Source organism: Sturnira hondurensis, unplaced genomic scaffold (genome assembly GCF_014824575.4).
Source record: "Sturnira hondurensis isolate 20B ecotype Veracruz unplaced genomic scaffold, ASM1482457v3 Scaffold0018493, whole genome shotgun sequence".
NCBI lineage: Eukaryota > Metazoa > Chordata > Mammalia > Chiroptera > Phyllostomidae > Sturnira > Sturnira hondurensis.
Window position 1 is genome coordinate 3,964,065 of NW_028091124.1, and position 27,914 is coordinate 3,991,978.

Genomic DNA, 27,914 nt, shown 5'->3' on the forward strand with positions numbered 1-27,914 from the left:
CAGAAGTTGTGGCTAAATCCACACAAGAGAATAATCCTCGGTCACGAAAAACAAACGTTCATACAAGAAGTACTCGCACTAGAGTGAAGCAGAGAAAGAATGTGAGACAGATGGGGGTATTTCACACAGCTGCAAGCTCTCCTGTGCATCCGCCGAAGAGTCACCGTGACCATTTCTGAGGGACACGACTGCAGACGATTTTTATTTTCTTGTGGGTGTGTGTGGACAAGTCTGTATTTTTCAACATTTCTGACATAACGATGCATGACTTTTGTAATTAGCACATGCAATGTAGCAATAAATAAAGGCCACACCAGTGGAGAGAAGAACACTTAAGAAATGTGACATACAGATTTATTGATTTGTTTTTAATTGTGGGAGACTTACACCAGAGAAAAATATACTTTGGGCTTTTATCAAAGTCAGATGCATTGGGCGCAAGCAACGAGCACCCTCTCGAACACGCTGCCCACCCACCGAGACCTTGCTCTTTCCCCGCAAAGAGAGAAATCATGATTGCTCTCAAGGACGCTGTGTCGGTCACTCACTCGAGGACAAGGCACCAGATGGTAAAGGAACACACGTTTCCTTCGTGACATACACAGAGTGACATTTGTGAAGCACGGAAACAAATCGGGAGCGGCCGTTCTCACTGAAGGAATTGATTACAACAGGGTTTAGAGGCAGATGGTATCAGCACCGTCACCGGTTGCGGGGGCAGCCCTCGCTCCCAAACTGGCCCCCTTCCCGAGTGAGAGAAGTGAGGCCTAGTGAAGGAGGCCCCGCCCAACCCTCTTGGCAAGTTGTTTGAGAGCAAGTGTGGTCCAATTAAGGGTACTGCGGGGGTGGGGCAGAAAACATTTTCAAATATTTCTACCTACAGGTGTGACTACCAATTACATTATTTTTATTTTAAGAAAACACTCTGGGGTGTCTAACGTAATGCATCAAAGTACTTCTTCAATGGACATAACATGAATTTAACGCGGACTCTGCAGATTCAGCCCTCTCGTTTCCCCTCACCCTGCGCCCCCCGCCCACTCCTCAGTGCGCCTTGGATTTCTTAGCTTGCTGTTTTTTCCCAAAACATTTGCTGAAGCCAAAGGCACAACCTTTGTAGACAATGAAGACCACCCCCAGCACAATGGCCAAGAGGAAGCCAATCACGTCCAAAGAGTGGTACTGGTACCAGGTGAGGTCGTGGGCCGCCGGGCGCAGGTGGGGTGCTCCCTTGTGCCTCATCACGAACTCCACCCAGAACACGGCCAGGTCCAGCGGCTCGATGGGGCGGTCCTTGTGAAGGCTGGAGAGACGCATGATGTTTTCCTTATAGCTGCCCGCAGAGAAAGTCACGTGAGTGCTGGGAACACGGGTGGCAGGCAGCTCCCCTCCCTTTGTACTTGCATGCTTGCCTCCAGACACCCTACTAGATTCTTCCACACTCGCTAGAGAAATGTGGCTGTTATAAGTGGCAAAGAGCACATGCAACGCACACACACACAATGTTCTTTACCTCCAGGGAGGGAAGGAAGAGGAGGTGAAAAGAAAGAGAAGGAAAGAAGGAAGGAAGGAAGGAAGGAAGGAAGGAAGGAAGGAAGGAAGGAAGGAAGGGAGGGAGGGAGGGAGGGAGGGAGGGAGGGAGGGAGGGAGGGAGGGAAAGAAGGCAAGAGAGAAAACTAGATGCCAAAATTATTATTTTGTATTTTTTGAAAAACTATTACTTCTTTTCTTTTTAGTAATATCTTTGTCGGAAACTAAATCATTAGAACTAAATTTCTAACATGTCTCAGGTTGTATTAGAAATTATGAACAATTAATTGCTCATTTGAATTTGTAAATAGTCACATCTAGTCAAAATTAAAAGTCATATTTAAGTCCATCTCCAAGACAATCAATTGAATCAATCTAACTTTTGCAGGAGGCCATGTCTACGCAGCCTGTCAAAGCAAATGAGCCGGTGTCTGTCTGGCACAGTGCTGACAGCCGAATCGGAACATCCAAAGCCCCGACGGCTGAGACCTCCCCGCGCTCAGCATCCTTACAAACACATCTTAATGTATTAGTTTGAGTTTCTGCTGTGAGCGCAGTGGGCAGAACACAGGGAGTATTCCTCTACACGCTCTCTCTTACCTTTTGTCATTGATGACAGTTTTGAGGGCATTGGCTAAATCTTCAGAGGTCATTTCCAGGACGTTCAAGGTCACGCCTGCCCCCCGGGTCTCCATGCGCTTCGCATTGTCCATCTGGTCCCCGAACAAGGGCAGCATCACCATCGGAACGCCGTTGCATATTCCTTCATAGATACCGTGGGAGCCAGAGTGTGTGATAAAGGCTCGCGTCTTCGGGTGGCCTGGGAGGCAACAGGGAGGGATGTGGTGGTCAGGTCGCCAGGTGTCACATTCTGGCATGGCCTAGGTTCTGAAAGCGCTCTAAGCACTCAGTGCTGTCCTTGCGTGGCCCTTGCAGATGTTTGCAGAAGAAAATGTGGTGGAGATGCCTCACCCCTGCCCCCACCCAGCTGCGCCAGGTAAAAAGCAAAGCAGAATATGTCAGCCATAATATTTCCCAGCTAGACAGCCCTTTAGCACAGCCATGCTTAAGCCCCTTTCTTAATTTGACCTTGGTTGGACCTACACACTGAATCCTCTCCACGTACCAAGCAGGTCGTTTTGTGGTAGCCACTTGACAAGGATTGTATTGTTTGCAAGGTTGGGCGGCCGGGATCCAGTGTACCGCCACAGGACCTGACGGGGGGAGGGGAGTTTAAAGAACATAATGTGATTTTTTAAAAAATCTGCTATAGGGGCTAGAAACTGGAGTCTTCTGAAAGAACATACCCTGTGGGGGGTAGTGCCTAAGAAGGCTCTGGGGGCTGTTAACGTTTTGTGAATTTGTAAAAATTTACCAAGCTATACATTTATGATTTGCACTTTTCTGCACTTCAGGGGAATGTCCCCTTAATTAAATGAGCAAATGTAGAACTATAATTGTGTACCTTCGTTGTTCTAACCAACAGCTTTCTGGGGAAATAGTTCTACCTAATATGAAAAGACTATATCTTACTTATTTTACTTTTAAATTAAGTTCTCCTTCATACACATCTGAGTGTCTTAGAGAAAGAAGATGAGCCATTTGGGCAACGTGGACCCGGGTTTAACAGAGTAGCTAAGAGTGGAATTGCAAAAAAAAGAGCTTGGGATTAATGACTGAGAAGAGGCAGGGAACCCAAGTCTAAGGTCCAACTGATAGAATTAATTCATAAGTGGAAATGTGGGGTCGCAACTCTCGTGACAGTAGGGAAGTACAGCATCTTCTTACTGTCTGAGGTATCTTGCCCAAAGCATCAGCAATTTCCATAGCTCTCTTCTTCGGAATCTCCGAGATCATCGAGCCCAAAGAGAAAACCACAATTCCGTGTTCGCCAGAGGCATTGATGTAGGCTTCAAATTCCTAGAGGCAGAAGAGAAATTTCCAGTTAATTCTTCTCATAGTCACTGGGTGAATGCAGGCATTAAGCTATGACTCAGATATCTTTCTCCAAAGAAGATAATTTAGCCTTGGCCCGGTAGCTCGGTTGGTGGGTGCGTCATCCTGTATACACAGAAAGGGTTGATTCCCAGTAGGGGTGCATGGGGGAGACAACCGATCGAAGTTTCTCTCTCTCTCTCTCATCAATAAAAACATATCCTCAGGTGAGGATTTAACAAAAACAATGTGGTGTAAGGGGTGTGCGGGCACCCGCACGTGTGACAGAGACACTACGCATCAGTGTGTGTTACAGCACTTGCGCCCGCCTCACTCCCTGTCACAGGAGAAAGGCTTCTTGCTCACAGGCTCAGTGCGGAGCGCGCTCTCGGGGTGAGAGGCAGGGTCCAGGTAGTGCACTCATTTTCCAGAAGGGCAGCAATCTGAGGTGAGGCCAGGCCCAGGTCCCCAGGGCTTTGGGCAGCTGGGGAGGTCCTGGGGGAGAGCAGGCTTCAGGGAAGGAGCAGCAGACAGCAGAAGGCAGTGGGGAGGGAGGGGGGAGAGGTGAGCTCAGTGAGCCCCAGAGGAAGCAAGGGGGGGGGCAGCGGGGGGGCGGGCGGGAAAGCTAGCCAGAGAGGGTTTCAGAATGCCTCCTACAGACTCTAAAACTCCTGCACTTCCCCTTTAAGGAAGGCTCTAGTAAAGGTCTGCATCCCTTGTCGAGGCTTCTGCAGTATGCCTTTTCTGTGGAAGGAGTGAGCAGAGTCAAAGCACTAGGCTACAGAGCGTAAGGATCAGGCTCACAATTAAGGAAAACCCTCAGAAGAGCGGGGCTCCCTGCCAGAGGCCTGCGTGCGGCCAACTGCCCTGTGGCCGCTGAGCCTGTGGCTGATGCAAGAGCAGTCAAATTGACTCAGCATGGAAACTTAACCAGCCAGCCTTCCATGTTTCTGGCTTTTCTGGAGAATAGCTTTCTAAAGAGCACGAATCCACTTTCCTGCCTTAGGAAGAAGAATACGCAGGAGTATATTTGACTCTTCCTTTGCTGGTTCCATGACGGATCATAAAAAGCAAAACGCTCCTCCCTAGGTCTGAGAGACGCAAAGTCGGGGACAGAAGCCCTGGCTGAGTGTGCCCCAGTGACCTGGGCCCCTTCTGTGCAGTTCAGAAAACAGCAAGGGCCTGTGCGGAAACCTCGGTTAGCAAAGCCGCTGTGGGCAGGACAGACAGGCAGGACTCCCAACCCACTCAGCATAGACCTTCACCGACCGCTCCTGTCCTGGTCCAGAGGCTGATTCCTTATGGCAACATGTCCATCACTGTCATTCGAGGAAGGCCACACCTACAAGGCCACTCCACTGTCCCCAGCAAAGAGTTCCCGTGGGCATTACAGCCTTGGCTCTTTATGGCCATACACACAGTGGTAATTCATTTACAGGAAACAGAGCAAGAAATAAGTAAGGCAATTTCCCCCAACTGTAGGTTACTGAAGATCTAATCAACTCCCCAAGAATCTCCAAAGAATGCCAAGGGCGTTAGTGAGATTTTGCAATGTGGCCAGGTTTGCCTAGAACGAAGAGGTTTCCTGGAACATGGGGACTTCTGGTGTTAAAATCCGGACAGTCCTGAACAGACCCGGAGGTTGGTCACCCCGGATGTGAGACAAAGGGGACTTCTGACAGGGCTCAGCACACACGGTTTTCAGACTCTGCCAGGTTGGATTCAGAGCATGACGAGTAAGAACACTGACCAGTGTCCTCGGAGGGGAGCCTACTGTCTGGCCCACCCTCCCAGCCCCAGACTCTCTCACTGGCCTCTGGCTCCTGGCGACTGTCTCAGCCTTTCCTGCCAGGCTCATCTGAGAGGCCCAGGAGGCCAGCATCATCCTCTCCCCACCCTGCTGTGTTTTGGGTTTGTGGCAAAGACATGCTACAGAGAGTTTTTCTGAGGTTAAGGTCTGCCCTATGGCCCTTGTTCCTGGGAAGGGACAGCTCAGCTCCAAGCAAGCATTCCCTTCACTCCTGAGTGAAACTGCCCTCATGTTCAGCCTCGTCTAGAAAGGGACAAATCAAAGTCCCCTTGGTCACAACCCCCCCACACACACACACACACACCCACTTGGCAGCCAGCAGGGTGCAATAATGCAAACAGAACCCACAGGCCAGAAACACCCAAAGTTCAATGTCAGCACTTGGCTAAAGCTTAAATGGCACAAACTTCCCCTACAGCTCCCAAAGGCAGTCTACGCAGTTGCCTTGGGCAGGCCTGCCCTGGCCCAGCTCCACGGGAGTCAATAATGGTACAACGCCCCTTCCCTACTGGGCAAAACCTCCCATCAACCTTGCTGCAACTTCACAGACTCCAGGATGGCCAAAGAGTGGAGCGACGTGTTTATCAACCGAAAATAACCCTCGATCCCCACACCGCTCACCACCTTCCAGAGAAACGAGGCTCCTGCGGAAGTTAAAGCACCCACCGGCCCCCACGAGGCTTTTAAAACAGTTCCTTACTTTCCCTGAGAGTTTAGTCATTCTAGTTCCAGGCTCTTATTACATTTTCCCCTCCAAAATGTCTTTCGTTTTGAAGGACCCTTATTAAGCACTTAACATGTTGGAAGCATGTCACTTTATCATCCCACATTGAGAGCTACCTACACATCCTGCAGGTGTCCCCAGTCACCAGTCTTCCTTCTCCTCGCCATCTTCAAGTCTCTGTTCTCTCTGACCTTCTGTTTGGCTGTTTTCCCTGCACCTGCTACATATAGATGAATTTCACCTCGGCATCTCTACCTGTCCACAGAGATGGTCCCTCACCCTGAGAGGGAAATGACATCCTGGAACTCTCAGGTCCCCTTCCTTTGCTCTCATTGCTGTTCTGCCATCTTTTGTCTTTCAGGCTTCCAGGTATGTCCAATACCAGGCTATGCTTAGATTAAAGATTTTATCTTTAATCTTGAAGTTCAGGACTTTAACCAAGAGCACTGGGAATAAGATAATCTCCAGTAAGGAAGTGAAAGTACAAAGTATGTGGACCCCAAGAAAGAAGATACCTACGGAGGAAAACTCCTGGTGGCTAGCTGGGCTCAAATTTACAAAGAGCCCAGCAGCTGTTTCTAAACAGGGCCCTCTCATGCAGACCTTGCTTCAGGAAGAAGCGTGCACCAAGCTGCCTGCCTCCCCTAGCCTTACAAAGGAGCTTCTGGAATCCTATTTCAACCAACAAGACTGAGGCTTCCCCATCCCATTGGAGCTGCTTAGCTATATTCCCTCTCCCTCCCCATCACCATCATCACCAACCAATCAGGGGGCCTCCATTCTAATCAACCAGGGCAGTGCTTTTTGGACCATTCAAACTGCAGGGATTTGAATTCTTCATTTGCATGAGGATGAACCTATCAGGAATCAGGGGTAGGGATTTTCTCTCCATAAGTCAGCCCGTCCCCTGCCCCCCAAGCTCTGGGAGTGCACTTTTACTTTCCACCAAAGACTGAAAAACATAAGTTGCATTTCTCCAGCAGACTTTTCACCAGGGCAAAGGAGAGCTCTCTAGCTGGACAGAGGCCTTCCCCCGAGGTCCTTCTCGCAGCCCTGCTCTTTCCTAATTGGGCCATAACACTTGTGAGGGACTCTACAGTCCGCGCTGTATCACAACAGAGCTGTTGGCACTGAATAAAGTTTCCCTCTTCACCACACCCCCAGTCGGGGGTTCCAGTTGGCATCGAACTGGCACCCATGACCATCAGTCAACAAGCAGCATTCTTTAACTATCAGAGGGGGGAAAGTAAATAAATAGCAACTTGACACACCAGGAAGAAGGGAAATAGTGAAGTAAAATGAAAAGAAGTCAAATGGAAGGATTATAATCAACTCCATTCATTGTTAAATTAAGTGCAAACAGGAAAAATTCACCCATTAAAGGAACCTGTACGACCAATTAAAAAATATCAGGTGTGTGTGTGTGTTAGAAGCTTGGAGACAAAGGAGAACTAAAGAGGTACCAGGGAAATGTAAATAAGAATAATGCAGGGATGGTGATATTAATATTCCACCAAAAAAGGTGGAATTTCAAGTTAAAGCATTAAATAAGACAGAGATGGGCCCTGGCTGCTGTAGCTCAGTGGATTGAGCGCGGGCCTGCGAACCACATGATCGCGGTTCGATTCCCAGTCAGGGCACATGCCTGGGTTGCAGGCCAGTTCCATGCGGGGGACTCACGAGAGAAGCAACCATACATTGATATTTCTCTCCTTCTCTCCTTCCCTTCCCCTCTAAAGGTAAATAAATAAAATAAAGAAAAAAAAGATTCTCTCCTTATCTTTAATTATAAAAAAAAGACAGATATGGTTACTGCCAGGTGCAATTTACAGTACAATGACGTCCTCACATATAAGCATGCTGGCACCAAACGAAGCAGCTAGCCAATACAATTCGCCACTTAGACAAATCTACAGGGAAAATATTTATTGGTAAATAATAATTAAAATGTAATGTAAAAATGCAGTTGACAAATTTCAGCAGCCTCTTCCATTAATCATCCTACAGTAAAAAAAGAAATCATTTAAATAAAGACCAATTGCCAAAACAAACAATGGCAAACATAATGCAAAGTGGTGAACTGAAACATGATTTCCATTAATATCTGGAGCAAAACAGGAACCCTTGCTATTGCCAAATTTATTCAATTATTTTTAGAGATTCTAGTCAATTCAATAAGACTGAGTTCGCATGGAATTTAGAACAGAAAATCTCAAATTTCTTTTTTGGCAAATAACTGCATGCTGGTTTTTTAAATGGAGATGAGATGGCTGAATAGTGAGTAGATTACCAGCTAGAGGCAAAAATGGAAAAAATATTGATACAGGGGGCAGCCAGGAGGCCCCCAAATAAGGATTTGTGATGGGGTCCAGAACTCAGGGTGTCCTGGAAATATTAAAAAATATATGTAGGATGTCCTGACCCCCCCAAGTCTAAACTGGGAGATGGGATACATGGAGCAGGGAGGTTGAGAGTTGTTTTGCATAGCAACAGTTTTGCAAATAACCTTGGCATGGTCATGTAACACATCTATACCTTTAACTGGTTTCATGGATATGTTAAATAGCTGTGGCCAGGTTTGAGCCAGGGGGATGGGAGTGACCAGGCAACTCCCCCTGGTCACAGCGCCTGCGTGAGCGCTTGAAGATGATTGGCTCCACAACATGGGGCCACGCCTGCCTGGACTTACTATGGCAGCCCAGAAAACCTGGAAAAATACAGGAATGCTGGCAGGTATAGCTGATTGTGGGAGGAGTCGGAAATGGGACTGCAGAGGAAAATTGGCAATGGGATTTAAACCCAGGCATGTCAGCCATGCTGTGGGGGGACCACGTGGCTTTGGGGTGCTCCCTTTTGCCATGTGGCTTAGAAAGCAGCAGAAACCTTGCTGGGAAGAAAAGGGGTAAAAAGATTCTTGCTGGTGGGCCCTAAGAAGGTGCCACGTGGTCTTGGATTAACTGGAAATTGGGGTGGTGACACAGCTGATGGTACTGGAACTGCAGGAGGCCAGCCAGCCCGTGCAGATTGCTGGATACCGAAGGGCTACCTGAGCCACAGACTTCTATTTCTTTTCCTGAGATACGGTACCCCGGTCTGGGCAAAGGGGGAAGGAAGGACTGTGTGCGTTTGTGGGTATTCTAGGGGACTTTGGGGTCTCGATGAAGACATCAAGTCATTACTCTTAAATTTGTATAACTTTTGAATCAATAATTTCTTTTCTTCTCACCAATCTCTGGCATTGAGAGACATAATTTCCTGGTGGCGGGCAAGGCGAACCTAGTACAGGGGGACGCTAGGAGAAGGGGGAGGGGTCCATTCGGTAATAGTATTTTGTTCCTCCTTCTCCACGGGTCTGTTCTGTAACAATATCACTTTCAAAGTAGTGACCCCCCAAAAATATAAACCACTTAAGAAAAAAATGAATAAGAAAGTAACAGAACAAATATGAAGAAAACTACAAAGCATTTGATCTTTGTTAATGTAATGTTTGAAGCAATAAGAACAAAAAAACACCCTGGAATACAAACATCAGTGTCCCTCCCCAGGGAACCAGAGGGGACAGCTAACAGAATAACCCATGGCACACAAATACCATGAGAAACTACGTAGCAGTTAGAAACAGACACGGTATTTAGAACTAGAACTATGTCCATGACATACTGATAACTGAGCAGACTGTGCTGAATGAGCAACCAAAAATTCTATACATGTGCACACGCTTGTGTGTGACTGTGGGGATTACTACCCACCCGGGGACTGGTCCTCAGTCTGGGCCCCGCCCCCTCCTGTTTTCAGTCACTTATAGAACGTATCACATGACTGCGTATTATATGCTTAGGGACACCGGTCACATGCACACCCATTGCCAGGTGTTGAGGGTGCAGGACCTGGCAGGAGTGGCCCCTGCCTCTTATATAAAGAGGAGACAGTCAATAAATAATTCTCTAAATGAAATAATCACGAGATGCGATGTGTTATAGAGGAAGCAGCAGCATGCTGTCTTAGAGTGGACTCCCTGGACAAGTGACACTGAAGCTGACCTGAAAAGTGAGAAGACGGCCACCTAACAGACACAGGGAACAGCATCCCAGGAAGTGGGAACAGCATGTTCAATGGTCTTACAAGTGGAAGTGTTTTGGAAGGTCCCAGGGATCAAGAGAAGGCCGGCATAACCAGGAATATCCAGCCAAGTTCACAGACAAGCCCTTCCCGTCTATGGAATTTCCACTGTGCATGCCTTCCAAAGCGAAATCTTTTCGGTTTCAAAGTGAATGTGAGACACAGTCGTTTTCTCTTGGATCCTGCATAACGACACCGAAAGTATCTCTCTCTCTCACACCTCTCTCACTTGGACATTCTGAGAGCTTTGTTTCCTTTGACCAGAGGTGTGCCTGTTAGTCTGGTCATATTTCTTCTCTTCCTTTTCCTCTGTTTGAAAGAGAATAATTGTGGGGGACGGGGGGTGTAAGGGGACTGAATGGTAATGGAAAATATAATACAAATTTTTACAAGGAAAGTAATCAGTGGTTTTCTATACTGCTAGGGTTTTTTCCTTTTGCTTTCTGAAAACAATAGCACCTATTCTTTCTCACGCAGAGCGCGCCACCCAGCACAAACTTGTCCAGTGGGCTACCGAGCATAGAATCTTATGCTGGAGACCTCCCAGGGGCCGTCGGATCTGTCTCCACGTCCCAGGGGAGCGGTCGGAGTCCCACAGAAGGGCTCTGGTCTGCGGCAGTGGGGTGGTACCCACCCAGCCCTAATGTCCCACTCGGTGTTTCTCCCACCACCCAAAGTTTCACTCACAATGACAACTGCATGACTGTTTAAAATGTGAATTGCATTGAAGGCACACTGGACATGAGGTTCCCTGTTCTCCAAGGTGACGACTCAGCCCCTGGAAAGTGCCTGGACTCCCAGCAGGCCCTCGGCCAATACTCAAAGAACAAATGAAGGAAGGCCCACTGAGATGCACCTCCCTGAGAACCCTTCCTCCGCCCCGCCGAACCTTCCGGGGGGCCCTCTCCTGCTGTGCCCTCCACCCACTCCAGGAGGAGGACAGACATGCTCCTGTTTTGCATGCCTCAGATTCTGTAGCAGAAAAAGGAACAGACGAGCCTGGCCAAAAATGAGACTCAAGACCTTGCTGCCCAATGTCAGAACCCAGCTGTCTGGTCAGTTCCTTATTAGAGAAGATAGGACTATGGGATATTCCAGTCGAGGAAGCTGGAATATCTAGAAGCCGGAGGTTTAACCAGAAACATAAAGTCAACTTTCCCTACAGGGATCTACAGATGTCAAAACCTCATTTCAGCAATTTTGAATCTCGAGTGCCTGACCCAATCGAAGACAAGGTACGTCCTGCTCACTTTGGTTCCCTGAAAAAAATCCTGAACACATACGGCATATGACCCTTTGATGAGCCTCTCATTGATGACTATCCACTGGAGCCCGCAGAACGAAATGCCCAAACTAGGCCTTCCTAAAGCCTGCAAGCCAAACCAACAACCCAGAAGATGATCCCAAAGACAGCTACGAGTGACAACTCAGCCTAGGAGCTGCAGGAGGGACGTTAACCTCAGAGGGGCATTCGAAACTAGGCATGCTCACTCAGGGCATTCCCGGGCAAGTTCACCTCCTTCAGGTATAGGCCTGCGGAGTCCTCACTCGCACTACAAACCTGGGACAATGGTTTTTGGTGGACGCAGTTGATCCCGCCAATGAGAACAATGTTGGGCATGATGGGCCTGGCATAATTCATCACAAAGTCACCTCGGAGAAGCCACACAGAGGAAGAGCTCATAAGGTCCTGGACAGTCACATCTTTCTGAAGGACTTCCGAGGCAAGTGGCCCATATGGGGAATACACCACACTGCACAGAAAGCTCTCTGACAAGGCAATGAGCACGTTCTTCACCCGCTGCGGGAAGGTCATGCGGTCCGAGTTGAGCGACAGAGACCTGGGCACGTAGGACGGTGGGCTGGGGCACTGGGTTCCCTGAGAGTCCAGGCTGCACGGCAGTACATTCGAGAAGAACACAGTGGGCAGAGCCAGGTACTGGGCCACGATGGGGCCACAGGGGAGGAAAGGGTCTGTCAACAAAGCATCGAAGCCGCCTCGGGCCAGGGAGGCCATCAGCTCCTGGTTGTGCAGTAAGTGGGAACACGAGGACAAAAGCATAGCCGCGTCCTCCTTGACCTTCTTGTATGTTTTGATCACACGCTGCAAGAAAGACTGCTTCTCAAACACATTATTCCCGAGTCCGATAAAAGCCGCTTCCAGGTCCTCCCTCCGGAAGGGCACGGAATATCTCTTCAAGGTGTAAAACGCTCCTTCTGTGATGTACATGGAGGCGTCAGGTGCTACGACCACTATGTCATGTCCCCTCTGATGCAACTGCCAGACGAATTCGCGCAAGCTTAGCCAGTGGCTGCCGTCTAGGGGGACCAGCAACAGCTTCCCGCCCCAGGACACGGCCGGGCCGAGTGCACACAGCAGCAGGCCCAGGACAAACGGACGTGGACCCTGGAGCCCTGCCATCAGAGTGCCCCTGCCTTTGCCACCAAGAGTACCATCTGCCAGAGTTTTGTCTTCTACCACTTACATTTTCCAAGAACAGATCTATACACCGAGTTAATGTTTGATGGTGTCAATGACTACAGTTGTTAGTCAGCTAAAGGCAGCAAAAAAGCTAACTTCTAGAAACAAAAAAGGCAATAGGAGGTTTGACTGGTTGGAATTCTTTGTCAGCCACTTGGGTCACATTCTTGAGTGGACAGAGAAGGCAAAGCCTGTCCAGCACTTTTTACTCCATTCAATTCACATTTCCATAGACCGAGGGAGTGTTCCCTAAGGAGAAAAAGCGACGTGGTGACAACTACATGTCCTCTCCAGAGACGAGAGAGAGCTGACTGTGCCTTGCAGAAAGAAAAGAAGGTGATATCACAAGTCCAGTTTTGGCCCATGGAAACCTCTAAGAATGTCCTTCTCTGCAGCCCAGGCACCTTTGACTCATTCATTGGACAAGTAGTGGAGGGTCCGGTGCAGTGCTGGGCCGGGGGCTCTGGCGCAGACCGCCACAGGCGGGTCTTTGGCTTCCCCAGAACTCATCCTCCGTCAAGGGAGACAGACAGACAATTTAAACAGATAAACAGACCCATCAGAGGTTGTGGAAAAGGTTCAGAAGGAACCAAGTGCTGGTGGGGTTCAGAGTGACGGGAAGGGGGAGCCTGCGCCAGGACGAGCGCATCGAAGGCCTTTTGCAGAACCACCTGCATTCATTCCAAAAGGCAATGAGGAGCTTTGTGTATAAAAGACTAAAATGAGTAGTAAAAAAAAAACCCTTAAATTATACTCATCACACCAGCCCAAGGGCCAGGGAAAGGAAGACACTTTGGGAAATTCCGATGACCTTGTTGAAGCAAAGGGTAGAGGTGAACAAAAATAATATGCCTTTATGGGGCATGTACCATGTGCCAAGTACGGTGCCAAGCACTTTACAACGCCTCTTATGTAACCCCTAGAATCATCCTGCCAAGGCGGGTACTGTTATTCCCATTTTACAGTCGGGGGCACTGACGCTCAGAGAGGCAAAGTGATGTGCTGAAGTCCCATATTTACTATGTGGCAGAGCTGAGACCCAGGCTGTTCCTGTCAGAGCCTAGAGACCTTGCTCTCTGCCACCACACCCACCACTTTTACCTCCAGTCGTGCCCAAATAATGGTACATAAGGTCACGACTGATATCTACAACACACTAGGACTCAGAGGTAATGATCCCCACAGTCAGCAACCCATGGAGACAAGCGGAGAGAAGGCAGAGGACAGGACTTTGCAACCAAGTAGAATGTGCTCACAGGGCAATGTGCTCACCCAGCACCAGTTGGCACAGGCGAAGGGTCAGGGAACAAACGTGGGAGTTGCCCAACAGAAATGCCCCTTGCGCAGCAAGGGCAAACTGGAGAGCAGGCAGAAGTGAGTGTTCCCACTCCCTCCCTTTGGGGCCCATTGTTGATCTAGACAATCCAAGAATGACAGTGCAATATTCTGACCACGAACAACAGTGGCCACCCGTACCTGGGGGATCTGTTAGGAGGGACATGGACAAACTGCCACCTCAAGTATGACTCATGGGACACAGTCACAGGGCCCTGTTCTTCCTGGCACTTTGAGTAGTGGGTACCTAGCGCCCCCTTTGCTTCTACCACCATCCTTCCTCCACAAACCTCCAGCCTTGCATGTGCCTGTTGATGAGTGCACATGTGTGCCCACACGCACGTGCACCCCGAAGCTCCTCTGCCCCGTCCCCAGCACGCTCCATTCTCCAGGACCAAGATTCTGGGTGAGGAGAAAAGGGGAGCCATGTCTTGGCTCCCTGGGGTGCCCTCATCTAAAATTCTGAAATCATTGCTTCAGTTTCAACATCAAGGGCAATAATCCTCCTGAAGTTGCAATCTCATGGGAGTGCATCTGCAGCTCACGCAGAGCCAAAGGTTGTAAACACAGTCAGCACTGCAGTGATTTTATGAGTTTCCCACATCACGCAGCACCTCAGAACTTTGGGGGGCTTCTGTGCCGCTAGATGGTTTCAGTCCCAACTCTACCCAGGACTGGGGGACACTGTTTACTAATGTGAAAAGCAAGCAATCCACATTCACTCTCAAGAATTACGACCATGGACCACCACTAATCAACCCAATAAAGCTTTTACCCTGGGACCTGAGCAGACCCGACATGCAACATCCACGGCTAATTCTCCTATCCACAGAGTATTTATGCGGAGTGTTGGTGCTCTGCTAGGAACTGGCGCCAGAAGGCCAGGTTAGGAAGTAGCTCATGACCATCAGGAGGGCTCTCAACCAGGCGGTTACAGGGCCGGTGAGACGGGCCAGAGAGACGGGCCCAGATGGGGAGCATGGGGGCCAAACACAGAGCAGGGCAGAGATGTGGTCTTGCTGGGGGCTAGGGGTGGCAGCAACTGCAGCATGGGGTAGTCTGTGAGGGAGTTCCTGGAACCCTTTGGAAGGTGATTTCTTTCTAAAGCTGAAGCCAGTAGTTAGGAGATCCAGCATTCCGCTCACTCCTCGCTCCTTCGACAGGACCGGACTGGAGCTCCTTGTTGGTGTTCCTAAAGTAAAGAAGCTGCATGGACAAGTCTGCTGCCCTCTGAATAATCTCTAAGACCTGCCGGGGGAAGCAAAGTGGGCTTCCTGGAATCTCCGCAGTGTTGTTTTATTCTGCCTCGTATTCTTTCGCAGTTTGCATACTTGCCTCTGCTACTGATGTGTGCCTACCTATTCATCTACCTAGATTCCTCATGGGCAGGGTTTCAGTGTCAGCTTTGGTGTCATTTTAGTGATACCCAGGTGTCAGTCCGTGGCTTTTCAGTCCTTAAGCACTCAGTAAATGTTTCTGTATAGATGTGACTTCCCTTCTCTCTTTCCTCTAGGTCCCTTATCCAAGCGAGGAAGTTCTGAGTCCAGGTAACTCTTCCACTGCCTGTCAGACCCAGCTGATGTGGTCCTGTCTGAGGGCTTCAGTCACCAATGTCCCCAACCGCTATCTGCAACTTTCGACTCCTGGCGTCAGCTGCACCTGCATGGCCCCACCCCACCACCACCCCTGAAACCTTGGTCAGCAGCTTCTGAGGGCCCCAAATAAAACGGACTCTCCTCAGCCTCGCCCTCAGAAGTAGGGACGGACACAGCCGCCTGCCCAAGCGCAAGCCTCTGCCTCTTTCCCTCCCGACGCACTGGATCCCCTGCTCCTCCACAAATATGCTTTGTAATTTCCCACAGTGCTTTGTCCACACAGGACTCGACTCCTAGTCAGCTTTTCATTCTTGTTTATTACATGTTTATCGAGTGCCAGGCCCAGAGCTTTATATTCAGTCTTTTATGGTCATATAAAGGTGGCAGAGTGTTCTGGTGACACAGCACACACACCCTTTTGAATCTACTAGGATAAAATGTTACAGATTTCATTGGTTAATCATTTCCCTCTTGGAACTATGTAATTTTTATTGGTATTGCCTCACCATTTATCAAAGCAGAGAAAATAGCGCCAGAGAGAGAATGAGAGAAATAGATGTCAAGAAATGCCCCCAAATAAAATCGTGATTGTGATATAACAGTTTTAGTGGAAATAATCCCTGCCTCCCAAGTTCAGCCACATCACTATAAACGCAGCCACCGAGTTTCGATCCTTTTCATATTGGTTTGCGCCAGGGCGCTCTGGGAAACCCCGAAGAATTTTTCAGGAGGAGTTTTGCAAAGTCACAACTATTTCCACAGTTACGATATTGGACTTTTTCTGCTCTCATTCTCTCCCAAGTACACAGGGGAGTCTCCCAGTGGCCTGAGGATACACGATGTGTAACAATAGATTGAATGAAGAAGATACAAGAATCCAGCTCTCTTTGGCTAAGCCAGTGAGAAGAAAAAGTATAAAAATGCCACTCTTCACTAAAACTTTGTTTTGAAAAAGTAATTTTCTTCCATAAAAATACGATGTGTGTGATAGCACATAATGGGTTTTTTGTAATTGAATCAATTAATTAACTTTTCGGATTGTTTTACTCTCTAACGGAGCAAGTATCAATAGACATAACCCACATAAACAAAAGCAAACAGGGAGGCCAACAAGTTGGGAGAACTCTTGTCCTAGACAAAATCTATGACTGTCCTTCAGTCCAGGATGGATACATTCACTCCATCTGTACCGCTGGCCAGGGGGAAGCTCGAAGTAAAGCCAAACGTAAGAACATTACTCTCCACCTGGTTAAATTCCTCACTATCACTTATCGTATTTGGAGAGTTCAGCAGGCCTAGGGGCTGGGTGGAAGGGGCCAGGTGGTGGGCGGCGCATTGGATACGTGCGGCCTCACTACTGGCAGGAGGTACGTCACAGAGCGCCTGGTACAGCGTGGGGAGTGTTTCCGAGCCCTGCTCCCAGGGAGGCTGCCTGGACCAATGAGATGCAGCTACGTCACAAGCAGCCGCCTCCTGGGCGGTCTTGGCTCCCGGGACCCTTGGCTCGGGATCTGGGGCTGCCTGTTGTGCCGCTCTGTGTTTCTGTTCCCCTTGGGCCGTGGCCGTGGCCGTGGCCAGCCGGAGTAGGCCAACATGGTGGACTACTACGAGGTGCTGGGCGTGCCCCGCCGGGCCTCCGCCAGTGCCATCAGGAAGGCCTACCGCAAACTGGCGCTCAAGTGGCACCCTGACAAAAACCCAGAGAGCAAGGAGGAGGCCGAGAGGCGATTCAAACAAGTGGCCCAGGCGTACGAGGTGCTGTCCGATGCCAACAGGAGGGAAGTCTACGACCAGTACGGCGAGGGGCCCGTGCGGGACAGCGGCGTGGGTGGCGGCGGGCTCTTCCAGGACCCGTTCCAATACGTCTTTACCTTCCGCGACCCGGCCGAGGTCTTTAGGGAGTTTTTTGGTGGCCGGCACCCATTTTCGTTTGACTTGTTCAGAGACCCGCTAATTTGGGGGGATCGGAGGAGCTTCCGGAGAAGCAGAAGCAGAGGATCTTCACCCCCTTTTTCCAGCTTCAGTAAATTCCCAGTGTTCGATGTTTTTTCTTCTTTAAATACAGGATTTAGTTCCTTTGCTGTTGAGAGGAATGGGGGCTCTTCTTCCTTCTCCATGACTTGCGGTAATGGTAGGATGGGGAACTTCAGGTCCATGTCGACTTCCACCCAAATCATTAATGGCAAGAAAATCACCACCAAGAGAATCATTGAAAATGGCCAAGAAAGGGTGGAAGTGGAAGAGGACAGGGAGTTAAGTCCCTGATCGTAAAGGGCAAAGAGCAGCTGCTGCACATCGACACCAAGTAACACCCGTGCTCGTCTGTCTGAAAACACAGCAGGAGCGCTGGCAGGACTTTTGTGTGTGTGTGTGAAGATTTCAAGTGGACTCTACTTTCCGAATAACTGTACTCAACAATTTATAAACAGCTCGTGCCAGTCAATGCCTAGTTGTTCTTATTGTTGGGACCACACAAACAGGACCCTCTGTTGGAGATGTCAGCATACCCGTTGCTGTTTATCAAGTATAACCCTGAGGCAGACGGCGTGAATTTCACAGGGGGGTTGGGGGGGGGGTGTTCGCAGCAGCAGCCAAGCAGCTCGTTCTAAAGTTAACATGGTCGAGATGAAACGGTTTACTTCACTTTTCTAGCACACAGGGGTAGAAGATATGAGTATATTAATAGCTAAAGATGGTTTTAGTTCTGTATACACGCTGGTGACTTAGAGTTAACTTTTTTAAACACGATGTTAAGCCTAGGTTTCTGAAAAGCAGATACACGTGGTGAAGTGGAGGTTTTCCCATGGGTACTGTAACCAGTCACTACAGACTTGGTGGCTTTGAAAATATCCACGTTTGTTCTCTAAAGGTCTGCAGGTCGCAGTCTGAAGTCAGCTTCACTGAACTGAAAGTGGTGGCAGGAGCATGCTCCTTCCAAAGGCTGTGGGCTCCGTGAATTTCTTGCCATCACACAGTTGGTTAATAATTCAGATCACTTAATAAAACAGTGGTAGTGATGATTCAAGTATTTACATTCATGCAAATCTGACTCCTAGCCTTGACCCAACTCGCTTCTATATCCATGATCGACAGAAATGGAAAAAGCAGTTCTATGAAGGCTGTGTAAAACTATTGCATTGCCATGCCCAGGTTGTGTCTCATATCAAATCAGGGTGACAAAAGCCGGGTGTCGCTTGGCATATTGATCGGGTGAGGCAACACACCCACGTCTGAAGGAGTATCATTTTGTTGGACCAGTCTGTGCCCCCAAAGAAACCCTTTTGGAGTACGGTTGCCTTAGGGTCCTCTATCACACACTGTGCCACTCCCCAAGAAATGCCCGAACTAGACCAAGTGACAATGCAGCCTGTATGAGAGTGAGTTGGTGCCCTTCAAGTCCAATCCTCATGACATGCAAACTACACAGCAGGAAGCTAGGATTCAGCCACACCTGTCCCACAGGGGCAAGAGGAGTCTATTAAAACCACATCAAAGAGCTACCATATAACAAGTATCAGAATGAAACAGAGCTTTTGAAAAAACAAGATCATTTGCTTGCCAAGCAAAGGAACTCACGCCAGTGAAGACGTTCCCGGAATAATTTGCTGGAAGAGAGCATTTTGGCGATCAGGCGGAGACAGGGTGTTGGGAGTTCTGATGTGATATGAAGAAGGGGCCGCACTTTCATGGTAATGTGCCAAGTAAGAGTTGAAAATTACCACTCTCAAGAGGACAGGATGAGAGCATTTGTATCTACACAACTGGTTAAAATAAGCCCCCAGTGTTCAGCAGCCAGGAAAGTCTTCACTTGGGTCCAGTAGAAGTCTCAGAGGTCATAGATCTTTAACAGCTCTGGCTCATTCTAATAGTGGAGGACATACACAGCACTGGTTTTGAAATATCCTGGATTACTGCTCCTAGGTGGGAAGTTTCTCCTTAACAGAAATCTAAAACAGTTTATTTAAAGAAATTTTCAAAATTGAAAATCACTTTTTTAAAAATTTTTATTTTTTATCTTTAGAGGGGAAGGAGAGAGGGAGAGAAACATCAATGTATGGTTGCCTTTCGTGCATCCCCTGCTGGGAGTTGGCCTGCAGGGAACCGGCCTGCAACCCAGACATGTGCCCTGACTGGGAATCGAATTGCGATCCTCTGGTTCGCAGGCCTGTGCTCAATCCACTGAGCTACACCAGCCAGGGCTGAAAATCACTTTTAAAATGTCTGGGCTTTTGGATCAAAAAAATAAAAGGCATTTCCTCTGTTGCAAACAGGACCACGAGTCCCCTGCGGTGAGGAACTCCCTGGAATCACTCGCATCTTCCCACAGAGCACACGGCAGGGAGAGTCGTTCCTGCAATACCCAAGAGGCCTGGAGACCTGTGGCCATCTCAGCAGAATCCCAGCAGCCAGACACTTACCCGGGCTGGTGTGCCACACACCCCCGGTTTAGATCCACTTACCTCGCACAATGGGAGGAGAGGCCTCCCTCATCTTAGGAAAATCATTCCCTCAACTGCCTACCTTTCTAGGAGTTTCTAATTCTACCTATCCATCCTTGTCCATAAACACAGAGTCCTTCTGCCACCTTGGCTCCCATGCTCCCATACACCCTTCGGTGTGACTGCACTCTGGGCGGTTGTCACTGGCCTCATTCCTGAAATAGCTTGTCCATCTTTATCCCCCCCAGCTGAATTTTGAACTTTTTAGTGACTTAGAGAACTCTTCCTCCTACTCAAAAGCAACTTATTGTATACCCAATCAGAAATAAGCTTTGTGAAGGCGGATTTCTCTAGGGGAATCTCATTCTGCTTCCACTTAGGGGATAAGAAATTTGTATAAGGCCAGGGAGGTGCTTCATTTGACTTGTCTATGCTTGACAAAATTGAGAAGGGTTCTTTGCTAGGAACTTTATGAAAACAAAATAATTGATTGAAAATAAATTTATATCACCTCCCTGCGGGGGGATAGTAACTGACTTGAAGTAAGCAAGATCATTAATTTTTTTAAATGCCCATAAAAAGCAAAAAAGATCACAGCAGATGACACAGAAAGTACAATCAGTGATACAAATACACTCTTTAGAGACACTCTTCCATGATGCAATGGAAAAATGCAGAAGATAAAGTTGGAGAGTAAGATGACAGTGACAGACACTGGAAAACAGAAATCTGTGGGTGACACACCTTCCCAAAGGAACCAGAAGAAAAACTTACAATTTAGAGGAGAACTTGAAAATGTTCAGTAAGATCTGGCTTTAACTTCAGACTCACTGTGCGTGGTAGACACAAAAAGGCCCCATAAGTTTGTCCACAGTCTAATGCCTGGAACCTGACCCAGCAAAAGGGACTTTGTGGGTCTGATTACGGATCTTGAGATAAGGAGATTATTTTAGATTATCTGGGTAAAGTCAAGGTAATAACAAGGGTCTTATAAGGGAGAGAGTGAGGCCGGAGAGCAGAGGGTTAAACTCGCCACAGGGTGTTGATGGACATGGAGAAGTGCCAGAGAATTTCCACAGTAACAACAACAAGGAAAAACTTGTTAAAAACGAAAGAGCAGAAAGAACGAGTTTATACCAAATGGAAGGAATAAAATCAAGTATACATATTATGGAATTTACAGAATTCTTACAGCAGAAGAAACAATCATGAGAGGCATTTTTAAAATGTTATTAAAAACTATGCAAGTTTTTAATGAAGTTTTCAAGTTAAAAGTAGACACGACTTTACATAAATGGCCAAATGAGTTTTGGCAAAGGTGGCAAGAGCATCTGGTGGGAAAAGACAGTCTTCACAGCACGGATTTCCGGGGAAACTGGGCACCCACACACTGGAGAATGAAACTGGGCCCTTAGCTAACACCACACGCAAAAAACAACTCAATGCAAATAAAGCACACACACGCAAAGCCTGATGCACGCCAAAGCTGCTAGAAGAAACTGCAGGACAAATTTCGACATTAGATTTGGCAATGATTTTCAGATATGACACCAAAGACACTTAATAAAAAATAGACAAATTGGACTTTATGAACATTTTAAAATTTGTACATCAAATGATACTATCAACAGAGTAAAAAAGCACCCCACAAATTGAGAGAAAATATTTGCTAATCATTTACCTGATAAGCAATTAATATTCAGAATACATAGACAACCTCAACAACAAAAAAACCCCACATTCATAAATGGGCAAAAGACTTGGAAAAACATTTCTCTGAGGCAGATACACAGACGGCCAATGAGCACACGAAGACATGCTCAACATCTCAAATACAAATGCAAATCAAAACCACAGTGAGATGCCACATCACATTTATTAGGAGGACTACTAAAAAAAAAAAGAAAAGAAAAGAAGTGTTGGAGAAGGTGTGGAGAAACTGAACCCCTCCCGCTCCACTGGTAGGAAGGTAAGACTGTGCTGACAATGGAAAATAATAGGGCAGTTCCTCTAAAAATTAAAAATGAAACGACCGTATGACTCAGAAATTCCACTGCTGTGTGTGTGAACCCCAAATCACTTAAAGCAAGGTCGTAAAGAGATGTCCGAGCCCCATGTGCAGAACAGCATTATTCACAGTAGCTCAAAGGTGAAAGTCGTCCCAGTGCCTATCAGAGGGAGAATAGATAAGCAGACACCGTAAGTTATACACTGGAGTATCAGGCAGCCTGAACGAGATTAGAAATTCTGAGATATAGCACAACGTGAATGCAACTTGAGGACATGATACTCAATGAAATAAGCCAATCACAAAAAGACAAAGACTATAATACAATAAAAGACAAATTTATGAGGTACCCAAAGGAGTCAAGGTCTCAGAGAGGCGAAGTACAAGAGTGACGGCTGCCAGGGGCAGGCACGGGGTGGGGAGAGGCGGGGGGAGGAGTTGGTATTTAACAGGAATAGAGTTTCAAATTCTCAAGGTTAAAAGAGTCCTAGAGATCAGTTGCACAACTATGTGAAATGGTAAATGTCAGTAAAGTATATACTTTACCATGGTTAAGATGGTAAACCTTATGTTCCGTGTATTTTACCACAATTGTTAAAATGTTAAAAGTCTAACTGTGAAGAAAGTACAACAGTAATAAAACTGTGTGCACCAATCACGCAGCTATACATATAAGCAAAAACTATTAAAATTCCAAATATAAATTGAGCTACATTTAAATAGGGTGTCATTTAAGACATCTTTTCCAGAATTGGGCATGTTGAGGTTTTTCATAGAAAAATTAAAAACATGCATTTTAAGAGCATCAGTGGAACACCCACAAGAACTGCCTGCCTGCTGCCTGATACAGGAGCCGTTAATGATACCTACCGACCATTTGAAATGTTCCTAGTTCAGACCAAAATGTGCTATAAGTATAAAATACACACCAAAATTCTGAAAACGGTAGCCCTGCCTGGTGTGGCTCAGCAGATTGAGCACCAGCCTGCGAACCAAAGGGTTGCAGGTTCTATTCCCAGTCAGGGCAGATGCCTGGGTTGTGGGCCAGGTCCCCTACTGGGACTCAGCTCATGACTCAGTGTCTCTGCTCCTACACAGCCAGCGAAAACTGCCCAAGCGTAAAGAGGGTACCTTCGCCAAAGGACAGTCATGTGAATCAATCACACCACCGTGTGTAAACCCTACAGCAGAACTTCACCCCCGCCTCTCATTCCTCTTACTGACCATCGCAGACCTTCACCGCACCACTGACAGCACTGGAACAATTTATCTCACCAGAGACTTAGACGGAGAATGAGAGGAAGAACCCCACAGAAAAGATGGGTAGGTACATCAGCACTTGGAACTAGTTTAAAAATTAAAATGCGTCCTGCCCGACACACGGATTGCATATAAGCGCAGATACAGACCTGAGACAGTGGCTTCCTGTGGGCACAGTTAATGCCCCCAATGAAGACCATGTTGGGCATGACCGGCCTGGGGTAGTCCAACACGAAGTCCCCTCTGAACAGCCACAGGGATGCGTAGCTGAAAACATCTGCCAGTGACACCTCCCTCTGAAGGAGCTCAGAGGCCAGGCTCGTATAAGGAGATAAAGAAATGTGGCAAGGGTACTTCGTGACCAGAGGGTAGAGCATGTTCTTGACCCTTTGCAGGAACGTCATGTGGTCCGAATGCCTCGTTAATAACCTAGGAATATATGAGGAAGGGTTTGGGCACTGTGTGCCCTCAGAATCAAAGTCACATGGAATGGCACGCAAAAAAAACACAGCAGGAAGGGACAGGTACTGAGCCAGCATTGCCCCGCAGGGGTAGACAGGGTCCGTCAAGACCACGTCAAAGGCGCTGGCATTCAATTGCCTGATCAGGTCCTTGTTATGCACCAGCTCCTCACAAGACTTTTGAAAGATAAGAGACATATTTCTCAAAATTGCCATAGCTTTCCAAAAGGTTTTTAGATAATGCACTCTTTCAAAAATCAGGTGGCTCTGTCCCACCATGATGGCGTCAAATTCTTCCTGGGTGAACGGAATGGCGTAGGTCTTCAGGGTGAAAAAGTCTTCCTCCTTGACGTGCAAAGTCACCTCCGGCGAAAGGACCACTATTTGGTGGCCCCTGGCGTGGAGCTCCTGCACGGCCTCCCGCATGCTGAGCCAGTGGCTGCCCTCCATGGGGACCACCAGCACCTTCCCGCCCTCAGCCCAGGGCCCAGCACACAGGAGGAGCAGCCCTGTGAGCACAGGGAGGGGAAGCAGGGCCCCTGCAGCCATGTCCAGATGCACGAGCAGCTGACTTCTCAGCTCCGACTGAGTCTCATACATGCGTTTTCTTTGTTTTATCCTGTCATCAAGCCAATTAACAGAAGGGCACGTCACTGCAGGGCTGGGTGTCCCAATTATGTTAATCATTACGGAATGAACCTGTCCTTGTCCTTCACCCTTCTACGTTTCCTAGGGAGATAACAATCCCCCTTATTTTGGAGTTCATCTGAGTTTTGCTGCTTTCTCTGGGGAACTTTCTAGTTCACTCTCCTTATTTCTCATTCAATTCCCCAAACAAGTCTGTGGGCACCCACCTCAACTCTCCATTGAGCCCGCTCCTCCGTGAACCGGGTTCTGCAGGGTTGTGACTGAGCTCCGCGGGGTCCCCAGTGCCCAGTCCCCAACCAGAACCTTGCTGCTGGATGTGCCCTTTTTTGAGAACTCTTAAAACTCTTTCCTTCCATTGGTGGGTAACACAGAACACCCTCAGCAAGTATACAGCACATGGTCAAGACAGCTTCCTACCACGGGGAAGGGGAGCCCGGCTCTCCAGTTCCGTCATTCTTCCACACCAGTTCGTCTCTGCGATGTGCAGGGACCAGCCTGCTGGAGGAGCTGTCAGCAAGGGAAACGTCTGGAGGGGCCCTGAGCTCGAGCCTTGGTAAAGACAACACAGGGTTTGGTGAGATTTCTGCAGCCACCTCCGGGAGTAGGAGTTGGGGCTATCTGCGGCACAAGTGGGCAGTGACACAGTGGGGTCGGAAAGCGCCCTCCTCCCAGGGCCTGTGCTCCATGGGACAGGAGGGAGCGGCCCCCTCACCTCAGGCCAGGCAGGCTCTGTCTGAATTCCTCTCCTCTGGCCTGCTGTGGGTACCAGTCTTTGGCTACTCCGTTTCAGGGAGTAAATGTGCCTTAATCCAGGCCTTTTGTACATCCTGCAGCATCTGTTCAGGTTTTCTCCAAGGTCATTCATAGCCCTACGTCCTCATGAGAAGGGATTCCTCCAGAACTGGGTGGGCCGCATGCCCTGGGGATGCTGTGAGTGGGCTCCTGCCCATCCTTGGTTTCTGCCATACTGACATCCAGGCTCAGGCCACCATGACCAGCAGGGCTGAGGCTTCCCTTTGGAAGGAAGTGACCCCATAACAGAGTCCCCCCCTGGGCATATGCACACACACCAAGACACTGCCCGTGTGGCACCAGCCACCACGGCGTAGGCAGGGTGAGGTCCAGCCCCGTCTGGCAGGCTCTGAGTCCAGGATCCGGCCTCTCTGACAGTAACTGCTCTGCTCTCTCTATCTGATCCTCTTTCCGTCGGGGACATGACTGTATGTTTTCCCCAAGGCTCCATTTCTGTTCCCCGCTCACAGGTGAAACCCTACCATTTCTGTCCGCCTCCCCACAGCCCCACCACCACCACACACACTCACTTCTACAAAAAGCCATGCGACCTTACTCGAGTGTGCAGGCTTCTGGTATTTGCCTGCAGGTCTTGGTCCCCGAGTGAGGATACGTCACTCCAGTCACGTGCCCACCTTCTCCCTGTGTGTTCGCACTGTTCCTCTGATGTGTTTCTTTCTGTATCTCAATTCCCTTTTATAAAAACACTAGTTATATTGGATCAGGGACCCCTAATAACCTCATACTAACTTGATTACCTCTGCAAGGATTGTTTCCAAAGAAGGTCACATTCTCAGGTGCTGGGGGCTTAGGACTCTTGTGAGGGGGTCCCAGTTCCATGAGCCTCTTGGGCTAAGCTGGGGGCCTGCGCTCTCTCCTAAAGACTGGGACAGCCACTGAGGTGGGTGCAGTAGGTTTGGCTTTGCGTTTCTGCAATGTTCCACTCATGCAGAAGTACAGGATGACTTAGTAAGTCAGGCTGGACCCAGGGAGTCCCACTGGGAGCCTGCTCGTCAGAGGTGAGGACCTGAACCAAAGCGGCAGGGGCCCTGGGGGAGTGGAAATAACGCCACTGTCCATCGGCTGATGAGCAGATACACACAGTGTGGAATATCCACAGCACAAAATACCATTCGGTAATAAAAAGTGATGCTACAACACGGATGGACCTTGGAAACATCATGCTGAGTGGAAAGAAGTCAGTCACATTATTATATGATTCAGTTGGTATGAAATGATTGGCATGGGCAAATCCGTGGAGACAGGAAGTTGATTAGTGGTTGTCAGAGGGTGAAGAGAAGAGGGAGTCGGGAGTAACTGCTTCTGTGTGTGTGTGGGAGCCGGAACTGAAAATCTTCTAAAACCGATTGTGGAGACGGTTGCACGACTCTGTGACGACATGAAAAACCATCGCATCGTGAATTTTAAATGAATTGCACGGTGTGTGAGTTGTATCTTAATATAAAATAAAATACCCCATTTCATTTCATTCCCCTCGAATTATCTAAATTCTTAGCTAACCTGGTTTCCAGTGTTTCAGACATTTGCGTTGAATCCTGTTTACTTTTTAACCCTGGCTCACGCTAGCACTTTGTCACTTCATGCACAAGTGTTTTGTAACAAAAGCAATGCCGTGCGAGTGTTGCACACATCTGCTCATTTCCGAGACAACCAGTCACAAAGGAAAACACAGGGTTGGGAAAGAGAACGGAACTGCTAGAAGAATTGCAGCCATTGGCTTCAGTCACGTGTTTCGGAAAGTGCCTGTTAAGAATGACTTGGCACTTTTGGGATTTGGCTCCCTGACTAGCTTATAATTCAATCCTCAGCTCAGCCAACAGTGTTGAAATATTAGCCTGAGTGTGCTACTCTTGGAGACACCCCCACAGGGGGAAGAGGTGACTCGGGGATGGGCAAAGGGGGCTTGCTGCCCCCTCAGCACCCCAATCCTGCCTTGCTGCGTAGAAGTTACTGACACTCACTTGGAATTTGTTCAGCATTTCTCAGATTCGGTGCTATTGCCATTTGGGCCCCGGTCATTCTCTGTTGGGATTGAGTGGGCGGGCGTTTCGTGTGCTTTGTAGGGTTCTAAAACAGTATTCCTGCACTTTACTTACTAGATGACAGTGTCACCTTCCAAATGCAGCAGCAAAAAATGTCCTCAGGGATTACCCCTCCAGGGGCAAAGCTGCAACCGCTTGAGACCAACTATCTAGATGATTCAGGAACACCAGAGGAGGAAACTCCAATAGAAGAGCTAGTACCAAGGAATTGAAATCTAGTTTTCTGGGGAAATGCTCCCCTGACTATCACAAGAAAACCATGTTGTCACCCTGGCTGGTGTGGCTCAGTGGATTGAGCACCTGTGAACCAAAGGGTCGCTGGTTCAATTCCCAGTCAAGGTGGGTGCCTGGGTTGAGGGACAGGTCCCCAGTAGAGGGCAAGCAAGAGGCAACCACACATTGCTGTTTTTCTCCCCCTCTTTCTCTCTCCCTTCCCCTCTCTAAAAAGAAATACATAAAATCTTCTTTTAAAAAACCTGTTTTCATCGCCTCACAGAGAGAAAGTGTCAGCCTGGACTGAGCTCCGGTGCAGAGGGGAGGGAAGGGTACGGTTTCTCTGACGGCCCACACCTGCGCTCTCTCTCTCACTCATACACTTTTACATGCTGCCCACCTGGCCCTCACACACCCTGGCAGGGACAAGCAGATGGCGCTGGTCCCATTTCCAGATGAGGAAGCAGAAGCCCAAGGCTACGTGGCCAAGAGGAGGCTGG

General features: G+C 48.4%; 2 protein-coding genes and 1 long non-coding RNA gene across 4 annotated transcripts; 2 read left to right on the forward strand and 1 right to left on the reverse strand.

Annotated features, from left to right (window-relative positions):
• Window positions 1–340: 340 nt before the first annotated feature.
• Window positions 341–24,247, reverse strand: LOC119003045 (UDP-glucuronosyltransferase 1A1-like). 2 transcript variants are annotated; one of them, XM_037069186.1, is made up of 5 exons: window positions 23,387–24,247; window positions 3,319–3,450; window positions 2,657–2,744; window positions 2,131–2,350; window positions 341–1,333 (listed from the first exon to the last, which is right to left on the reverse strand). In XM_037069186.1, the coding sequence occupies exons 1-5, from the start codon at window positions 24,245–24,247 to the stop codon at window positions 1,045–1,047; spliced, it is 1,590 nt and encodes a 529-aa protein (XP_036925081.1). In that variant the 3' UTR covers window positions 341–1,044. The 2 variants fall into 2 exon arrangements, with proteins under 2 accessions (XP_036925081.1, XP_036925080.1); XM_037069185.1 differs by lacking the exon at window positions 23,387–24,247 and adding an exon at window positions 11,680–12,581.
• On the forward strand, window positions 13,759–24,573 carry LOC119003048 (uncharacterized). The gene is made up of 3 exons (XR_005069868.1): window positions 13,759–13,769; window positions 21,895–21,897; window positions 24,460–24,573. It is a non-coding gene; the product is annotated as an uncharacterized LOC119003048 (long non-coding RNA).
• On the forward strand, window positions 16,912–17,650 carry LOC119003046 (dnaJ homolog subfamily B member 3). Its single transcript, XM_037069187.1, is given in 2 exon segments — window positions 16,912–17,481; window positions 17,484–17,650. Coding segments are annotated over 2 exon segments (432 nt in total). The 5' UTR covers window positions 16,912–17,123; the 3' UTR covers window positions 17,558–17,650.
• Window positions 24,574–27,914: the final 3,341 nt, after the last annotated feature.

What these genes read in the sequence shown, in the direction of transcription:
- LOC119003045 (XM_037069186.1), bottom strand. Translation starts at nt 24,247, where the DNA reads ATGGCTGCAGGGGCCCTGCTTCCCCTCCCTGTGCTCACAGGGCTGCTC. An exon ending in ACAGGAAGCCACTGTCTCAG is followed by an intron (nt 3,451 to 23,386) that starts GTCTGTATCTGC and finishes TTCTGCCTCTAG; the next exon opens with GAATTTGAAGCCTACATCAA. An exon ending in TGGGCAAGATACCTCAGACA is followed by an intron (nt 2,745 to 3,318) that starts GTAAGAAGATGC and finishes TCCCCCCGTCAG; the next exon opens with GTCCTGTGGCGGTACACTGG.